At 41.4% G+C, this 9707-nt stretch overlaps 1 protein-coding gene across 1 annotated transcript in view; it reads right to left on the reverse strand.

Annotated features, from left to right (window-relative positions):
• Positions 1-9499, reverse strand: part of LOC125398777 (doublesex- and mab-3-related transcription factor C1-like) — a 66682-nt gene extending 57183 nt beyond the window's left edge. The window contains exons 1-2 of the mRNA XM_087903166.1: positions 9452-9499; positions 8960-9147 (exon numbers count right to left, since the gene is read on the reverse strand). Of these exons, the coding sequence (XP_087759292.1) occupies positions 8960-9123 (164 nt within the window). The 5' untranslated portion in view covers positions 9124-9147; positions 9452-9499. The remainder of the gene's footprint in view (positions 1-8959; positions 9148-9451) is intronic.
• Between the last annotated feature and the right edge of the window lie 208 nt (positions 9500-9707).

A 9707-nucleotide genomic window follows, 5' to 3' on the forward strand; every position in this document is an offset into this window, starting at 1 on the left:
GTGTGTGTGTGTGTGTGTTTCTGCGTGCATATGTGTGTAAAAGATGAAAGTCGGAAGACAATATGTAAGATTCAGCTCTCTCCTTTTACCAGATGGATCCCAGATCAAAGTCTTGTCCTCGGATTCAGCTGCAGGTGCCTGTACCCACTGAGCCATCTTGTTGTCTCTGATTCTGTGTTCTTGATTAGAAAAATCTCAGCAATTATAAAAATGTGGATGTCCTGGATTACTATCCTGTATCTTAATTTTATCTTTCCAACAGGCATCAAAGAATAAGGAATGTAGCCTTTGCAACTGGCCAGGCTTAGGTCATGGTTTCTTGCTTAGGCCTTGATGTTTTCCTGCTGAAACTAAGTGACCACACAGAGTATTTACCTCAAACAAGGCCTCTATAAAACCACGAAAAACCACTCCCTTCTCTCAGCCAGCATTAGTAACTACTGCATTTTCTCATTGACAGCTCTAGCCTGTGGCTCTTCCTTCCTCATAGATTAAATTAACCATGAAGGGCAGGAGAGGTGGTTCAGCTCATTAAAAGCATCTGCTATTCTTGCAGAGGACCCAGATTTGGTTCCCAGCACCCACATGACAGCTCACAACTGCCTGTATCTCTAGTTCCAGAGAATCTGATACCCTCCCCTAGCCTCCATGAGTACCAGACTTTTAATTGGTACTCATGTACATGTAGGCAAAGCACATATCACATACCTATGTTATAGAGTGTGTACCTGCCCTGGAAAAAGACCATAGATGAAATTCAACTATAATTACAAGATTTAATGATTAGTTGCTAGCAGGATGACAAACACTCAGCCCAATTTTAGATTATCATGAAGGAACAGTATACAGAAGTTTTTTTGTTTTTCGTTTTATTTTTTGATGAAAACTACAAGACCATCAATATCTACACGAGCAAGTAAAAAACATGGTCTGTTCTACAAAGTGCTTGAGGACTAAAAACAATATTTGGGTGTTTGTGCAAGCAAGTTACAGAAGTCAAAAAACTAACTAGGGATGTCATAACAAGTAGATAGTCAGGGATGTACACTTTTGGGAGGGGAGTCACTGAGTTGGGGTTACTGGGAACTTACCAAGATGGATACCTAGAATAAAATGGGATTGCTTTAGAAATCATATTCCTCATTAGGCCTAAATAATATTAATCAAATCATTCATTCACATTTATGTAGGGCTATTGGTTGGTAACTTAAATGTGTTGATATGCATATATATATATATGTATATATATGATATGGTGTATGTGTGTGTGTGTGTGTGCGTGTGTGTATTATGATTCAAGGGCCATGGGTAACATCCAGAAGTAACAAAAAGAGAGGATTTTAATCAATTGCTTTCTCCATTGTCTCTGGGAGAACGAGTTGGGTGGTTTGAATTTAGGGCCCCTGGTATCTACAGTGTTTGACATAGACATTTACAAATGAGCGTTAGTATACGTAAAGCTGTGAAGCACAGAAAATAAGCACTAGCTTTATCCAGGTAAAATGCAGTAACTATTAAGTAAGCCATACATTCAGATAACAGCCTCCAATTTTGAGTAACCCTTTTAGTAAATGTTTGTTACTATGGTTTTAATAGGTATTTGTAATACTGAAGGAGCCTAGAGGCCAGTATAAGCTTTAGGATATTAAAGCATCACAGATAGCTGTTTGTCCATTCTGCCAGAGAGAAAGAAAGTGATTCCTTTTGGTAGAGGGGAACTTGTTCCCTTTGGCTTTAATATCCTAACCTTTTATTAATGGTAAGGGACAACATTGTCTCTTCTGTAACTGCTTCTCAGCTGAAATTAGCACATCACTGTCAGGGCCCAGGGATGCAGGAATGCTGGTCAAAGGCAGGGAGGAGCAGGGGACATCTGGTTTGCTGGCTTGTTTCTGTTGGACCACCTGGGGCTAGCAAAGGGCAGTAGATCTGGAGTAGTTTGGGATACTGAACTGAAGCAGAGGCTCACACTGGTAGACATTCCCGCAGAAGCCTCTGCTTTCCGTCTGCTTCCCAGCAAGGTCAGGGATTACTGGTCCCGCAGGACACCTGAGGTTGGGGTTTGGAGCGGTTTGCAGTCTTTAGTTGACTGGACATCTGCTAGGATAGATATAGATGAAGGACAGAAGGGAAAGTTAAGCAGTTTAGGGGAAACTCTTTATTTGGGGTGTATATTTGAAACTTCCAGGCCTATGGTCCTGGTAATCGGAGCCATGGAAGAAATCTCAAGACCAGCAGAAGGAAAAAACTCACCCCGAGGATTAGGCAATAAGTGGGGAAGCTTAGGCTGTTGATTGACATGACTTATCTGGAGTACACTTTACCTACACCATTTGGATTCACATTATGACTTCCTGAAGTTTACATGTTTTCTTTTTCAGTTTACAAAAAGAGGTCTTAATATGACAATAGAAGCTAGGGTGGTTACATAGGGAAACCCTGTCTTGAAAAAACAAAAAAAAAAATATATGACAATAGAATAGGAAGAGGGAAAGAATTTGAAACATGTTGTACTTTTATACCTTAAATTATTGTTTTAGACCTTTGTAACTTGCATTTATGTACATTAAATTACATTTGTAGACTCATAATTTATTAAATCTTTTATGTCCATAAACCTTTACAATTTGCACCCTAAATAAGTTTCCTAGATTCTCATAATGTATATAAATTTTAAACTTTTTATTTAATTAGCTTTGATGAGACATGGATGGTTGATTATTGAGAGCAGTCATTGGACAGCAAGTTTTAAAAAAATCAATGAATATTAAAAGTTACATTGAAACTATGTCATGAGTTTCTCTCTTTTAGTGTGAAACCTGTCAGCAGGGTAAACTATGTGGCTCTGCCTTTTTCAGCAGGAGACCTAGTAGCTCTAGAAACATTAAGGCCTGACTTTTACACATGAAATGGATTGACAACTCAGCTGCAGCCATTGGGAGAGGACCTGGGTGCTTGCTGTTATTAAAACGATGAAGCTACAGTAGCCATCAAGATTGTCAGAGATGTGAGAAGGATAAATCTGAGAAGGAAGTATAATCCAAATGGTCTCTGAGTCAGTTGAAATGACAGAGATTTTCCTAGATGGCCACCCTAGGTTCCTACCTAGGGTGTTGGAGGGCAGAGGTCAGTGGTCTCCAGCAGGCACATATGACAGAATTAAGTCTCCCACTGCCACATAGGCCGTGAGCCTTCAGCTGCCAGACCCAGAAGATCTGTGAGACGTTGTTGTAGATGAGGGACTTCAGAGACTGGCATACCTTATCAAGGCAAAGAGGGGCAATCAATTCTCTAGTACCCTGCTTGTCCACAGTTTGGGTAGGGTCCTGGTGAGGAATGAGGCATTTCTTAGCCCAGTGGTTATAGTGTTACCACAATCAATTGGAGTCATCTGTGTCTTGCCATTTTCTTGGGAGGGAACCTTAGGGGTGCCACTAGGATCTAGCAGTTTTGTCTGTCATAGGGAGTTTTCTATTTGTTTTCAATACATCCTGACTGCAGATTCTCCTCCTTCCGTTCCTCCCATTACCCCACCACTTCACCACCCCTCTTCCCCTAGATCCATTTCTCCTCTGTTTCCCTTCAGAAATGAAAAGGCATCCTAGGAATATCCACCAAATACAGCATAGGAAGATTGGCTACGACTAGGCACAAACCCTCCTATCAAGGCTGGGTGAAGCAATGCAGTAGGAAGAAAAGTGTCTCAAGCGCAAGAAAAACAGGCAGAGACCCCATCACTCCTACTGTTAAGAGTGCTACAAAAACTCCAAGCTAAACAACCACACCAGATACTCAGAAGACTTAGCCCAGACTTATGCAGCCTCTACAGTTGCCACTGCATCTCTATGGACCCCTATGTGCCCTACTTAGTTGAAATCTGTGGACCATGTTCTCCTGATATCCTCGACTGCTCTGGCTCCTACATTTCTTCCTGTTCCTCTTCCTTGGGGTTCCCCAAGTTCCAAAGGGAGGGACCCATGGAGATCTTCAATTTGGGCTCTCTCTGGGCCTAATGTTTGTGTGTGGGTCTCTGTATCTGCTCCATCTGCTGCTGAGAAAGCCCTTTGATGACTACTGGACGAGCCACTGGTCATGTTTGTCTTTTCAGGTGTTAGTTACCTCTCTCAGGATGATTTTTTTCCAGTCTCATCTCTTTGCCCACAAATTTCACATCATTTTAAACACCCGAGTAACACTCCATTGTTGAAATGTACTGCATCTTCTTTGTCCATTCTTTCTTAAGAGTTATTATTTACTAAGTATAGTGTTCTACCTAGATGCCAGAAGAGGTCATCAGAAGCCATTACAGATGACTGTGAGCCACCATGTGGTTACTGAGAATTGAACTCAGGACCGCTGGAAGAGCAGCAGTGCTCTTAACCCTGAGCCGTCTCTCCAGCCCCCATTCTTTGTCTGCTCTTCTGTTGAAGGACATCTAGATTGTTTCCAGTTTCTAGATATTATGAATAAACCCACTATGAACGTAGTTGAGCAAATGTCTTTGTGGTAGGATGGAGCATCCTTTGGGTGTATGCTCAAGAGTGGTGTAGATGACTCTTCAGGTAGAATGGTTCCTAGTTTTCTAAGGAACCTCCATATTGATTTCCATGGTGGTTTTAAGGAGTTTGCACTCCCTCCAGCAATAGAGGAGTGTTCCCCTTGCTTCACATATGTAGGAAGATTTTGTTATTAAACATTTAAATACCATAGTCAGTAGAACTCTGGGGAGTTTGAGGGAAGTCGTTTAATGTATAAAGTATACCTGATTTTAAATCAACTTTGCTTTTAGTTACTTGCTTTAGGCTTAACCTTAAAAATATAGGGATAAGTCTTGTCCTGCTGCACTCATATCCAGATGTAGAACTCTCAACTCCCCCTCCAGTGCCACGTCTACCTGTGCATTACCATGCTTCCCGCCATGATGACAATGACTCAACCTCTGAACTGTACACCATCCCCAATTAAATGCTTTCCTTTATAAGAGCTATCATAGTCATGGTGTCTCTACAGCAATAGAAACACTAAGACAGCACCATTACAGAAAATTGTAGCTTTCGTATGACTCAGTTTATCCAAATAGCTAAAGCTTAACCAAGTTAGCAAAGACAAAGAGGCTAGATCTACCTTTTAAAGTCAGTTGTTTACCTGAATAGAACTTAGGAATTTATAAACATTATTTATTACATATATTTTATTTATTAAACATGGGTTTTTTCCTAAAATTTTGTTTTAGGACAAAAATCAGCACATAAAAATCTATCTTAATTTAAACTACCTTGGAGAACTGTTGTTGCCTCCTTAGTCTAAACAAGAGATAAAAAGAGTTGATTTCAAGTTGCATATAAGTATGTAAAAGCAAACTAAGATTACCTATATAGAGGCTTCTTTGAACTATTATCTTTTTTGTTACAAGTTTTTTAAGCTAACTTTTTGCTTGGAATTTTACACACACACAATGGTCTTACAGATCCTGAGAGAAAGAAAGTTTACATTTCAGCAAGAGGTTTGAATATTTGTGACCTTGATTGGGAGAACATTTTTTTTGTAAACAAGAACCAAGAAGGGAGATAGAGGTCAAGTAGCTAGACATCCTAATTTTTATATAAATCATTTTTATTAAAATATTTAAGCAACATGATACATTACAGTAACAAATTTAACATTTGTTGAAATAGAGTTTCCCTAAGGAGGGTGTTAGACAGTATCTGGAACTTTACCCAGTATATAGAATAGCTTTTTCATTTTTGTGTAGTTGGACCCCTCTCCTTATTCTTAGTTTTTAACCTGAATGCCTTAGGATTATTTTTTAAAGAAAACGTTGAGGTTTCATTCACTATCAGCTGGGAGACGTGACTGTATACTTAGGTGAAGTTTCGCTGACCTTGCCTATCCCTTTTTTATGAAGGAATATTACCTTTTAACAAGTCTAGGTCTGATGGTTTTAAGCAGGCCTATCTGGAAGAGTTATTGAGAAATTTTAGACAGAAGGCTTCATTTTATTTTATAACCAGGTTGTGTCGCCTGCAGATTGGAGGCAGACAACCTGAAAAGATTAATAAGCATTTTTTTTCTTGTAAAGTTGCAGAATAATATAAGTATCTATAACATAGAGGACATTATGCAGTAAACTGTAAAAACCAGGTATCTATGGGAACTCAGAAAATGTTGGTGTCAGCTTATTTTTGTTTCCTTAAGCAAGCTTTGTTCAGGAAGAGGGAAGCTATAACTCAACTCCAGAGCCAGCTTTCCAATAAAGTAGAACAACACAAAACAATACTTCAGTATTATCTATGCATAGAAGAAACCTGAATCCAGTGATCAGAGAGAAATCCTTGGCATAGGCCACCTACAGCAGTGCAGCCAGCAGTGGGCAGCGGAACAGGGAACTTATGGTGCCAGGAAGGGCTGTCTGATAGGAGCACCCACACTGTCCCATCCCAGCAGCACAGGGATTGGTGGTAGCCAGTGTTGTTGGCCATGCCAGAGGAGCAGCGATTTGCAATCGAAGGTCCAGGTGTCAGCCCACCAGAAGGGAATCACCTGATGGGACAATCTCATTTAGGCAAGGCCACAGGACTGCAGACTCCAGAATGCCTTTTGCTTCTGCTGTGCCTTTACATGCCTGGTGCAGCTCCCTTTTCCTGATATCTAGCATGGTGTGAGTGGACGTGGGGAGATCTCCACTGCCTGTAATATAGTGTGTTTATCTCTTGGAAGCATTCCATTCTACTGGGCATTTTTACCTGTGGATTGTCAAGAAGACAACCCCTATCTAAGCTGTACTGTCTAATTTGATAATAATAATAATGATAGCTTATATAGATATTTTATGAATAAAAATAAATACGAGGACATATTTCACAGCCAGGGTTTGTGAGTCTCACCTAAGGAGCTGCATGGATTGTAACTCAAGTTAATGACTAACAGTTGAATCCCAACAGCACAACTAGTTTAAATTCTTTTAAACCTAATGTAAGGAGATGTGTTCAGGGGTCTTGGTGTGCATCACAGCTGAAACAAAGCTTTCAAAATGACAAAGTTAGACTGAGATGTTTTGTTAAATAACTTTGAGGTGAAAAATCCAAGAAGACAATCTAAAGTTTTAAAAAGGCACATACTTGAATGCAGAACTCTTTAACGTCAGGGAACAAGAACAAAGCAGTCCAATTATTACTGACCGATGTACTCTCCTTTCTAGGTTTGGTGGGAATGCAAACTTGTACAGCCTCTTTAGAAATCTGTATGTCAGTTTCTCAGAACACTGGGACTCAATCTGTCTCAAGACTCAGCAATACCACTCTTAGGCATATACCTAAGGGAGGCACATTCATACTACAAGGACTTTTGCCCAACTAAGTTCATAGCAACATTATTTATAATAGTCAGAACTTGGAAACAACCTAGATGCCCCTCGCCCAAAGAAAATGTGGTACATTTACACAATGGTGTATTACTCAGAGGAAAAAAAACCCACAATGACATCTTGAAATTTGCAGGCAAATGAATAGAACTGAAAAAAGCCATCCTGAGTGATGTACCCCAGACCCAGAAAGACAAACATGGCATGTACTCACTCATAAGTAGATATTAGACATAAAGAAAAAGATAACCAGGCTACAATCCACAACCCTGAGAAGCTAGGAAACAAGGAGGACCCTAAGTGAGACAAGCCTGGAAGCCCCTGAGTGAATTGGGATCACAGGGGAGAGGATGAAGAGGGGTGAAGGGGCCAGGGGAGGAGAACATGAGCGAATGGGAAGGTTGAGTTGGGGGTGGGGGACAGACAGGGAGAGCAAGGAGAGAGACATCTTGATATAGAGAGCCATTGTGGGGTTAGGAAGAAATCTGGTGCTAGGATGACTCCTGCTAAGACTCTTAGCAATAGTGGAGAGGGTGCCTGAACCGGCTTTCCCCTGCAGTCAGATTGATGGCCATCCTAACTGTCATTCTAGAACCTTCATCCAGTAACTGATGGAAACAGAGATCCACAGCTAAGCACTGAGTCAAACTCTGGGAGTCCGGTCACAGAGTGGGAGGAGAGATTATATGAGCAAAGGGGTCGAGATCATAATGGGAAAACCCACAAAGACAGTTGGCCTGAGCTAACAGGAGCTCACTGACTCTGTCCTGAGCTGGGGAACCTGCATAGGACCATACTAGGTCCTCTGAATATGGGAGATGGTTCTGTGGCTTGGGCAGTCTGGAGGTCCATTGACAGTGGGACCAGGATTTATGAACTGGCCTTTTGAAGTCTATTCCCTATGGAAGGGTACCTTGCTCAGCCTCAATACAGGGGAGAGGGACTTGGTCCTGCCTCAACTTGATATGCCAGATTTTGTTGACTCCCCATGGGAAGCCTTACCCTTTCTGAGGAGTGGGTGGGGGATTTGGTGTGGGAAAGATGGTGGGAGGGGGAGGTGAGGGAGGGGGAAATGGGGTTGGTATGTAAAATGTAAAAAAAAACTTTTAAATAAAATATTTTTTAAAAAGATAGCTAACAGAAAGCTGTAGAGAAGTGACTGGTACACCTTAAATGGCAGGCTCCAGGAAGTCAGTGAGAGGGACAGAGATGGAGCAGGCTAGATGGAGCAAGCTACATGGGGGGGGGCTTACATAGAGACAGCCAGGAGGGGTCTGTCTAGCAGAAATACTGAAAACGTTGGCACGTGCAGCTCAGGGGCAATTTGGCTGCACCCAGTCTGACTCCCATCTCCCATCTCTCCAACAAACTGGAAAACACAAGTCTAATAGGCAAAAGAAAGCCACATAAAAAGACAACAGTGTTATCAGGAAAAGACCAGAGGAACTCAAACATGTAGTGGCCACCTTCATTCATATACCAAGACCAGAAGGGCAGTAGGGTGTCCCCTCAGCCCCAAAGAATGGGTCTACAATCATGCCCGGTCTTGCTTTTGTCTCTCCAAAAGTACAGATTCTAAAACAGAACAGAGTAACTCACCGATCAGTCAGCACTTCAGAAGCACACTGGCCTGCAAGTCTTCCTGAAGACTGAAGTTTGGGATCCTGTGGGTCTGTCAAGTCCACCTTGGACTTGCTCCTCTGGGGCCTACCACAGACCCTTGACCCTGAGTCTAGACTCTCCCATGGATCACACTGGGACATCCAAATGTATGGAGCTCATGACCCCTGGGAAAACATAGAATCAATCCGAGTATAATTAAAAGATGTATTGATTAGTTGTTAGCAAGATGACCATCTCTGAGCCAAATAAGGAAGGGTTTTTTAAAGGCAAAATCCACAAGAAGATCTTCAATATGTACACAAGCAAGCAAAAACTGATCTGTTTTGCCTGGTTTAGTTGCTAAGGCAATTTTGAGGTGTTTGCATAAACAAGTTACAGAAGTCAAAAAAGTCATATCGTAACAAGTAGATGGTCACAGTTGTACATTTTTGGATGGGGGTCACTGAGTTAGCGTTACTAGAAACTTACCAAGATGGATGCCTGACATAAAAGGCGGTTTCTTTAGCCGTCATACCTGAAAAATAATAAATAAATATTTAAAATTTACCATGATATAGAGTCACAGGATGTCCCTAATCTTTAATAACATCCCATTTCAAGTGAAACCCAATTTGATGAAATATTTCAGTCCTTTCTGATACCCTCTTACTCACTTGCTGCTCTGTTCCCCATAGGATGCGTCCCCCCTTGTTACAGATGCGGGCAGGCACGCCCCTGGTACCAG

The sequence above is a fragment of the Myodes glareolus genome, chromosome X (genome assembly GCF_982192425.1).
Source record: "Myodes glareolus chromosome X, mMyoGla1.1, whole genome shotgun sequence".
Taxonomy (NCBI): domain Eukaryota; kingdom Metazoa; phylum Chordata; class Mammalia; order Rodentia; family Cricetidae; genus Myodes; species Myodes glareolus.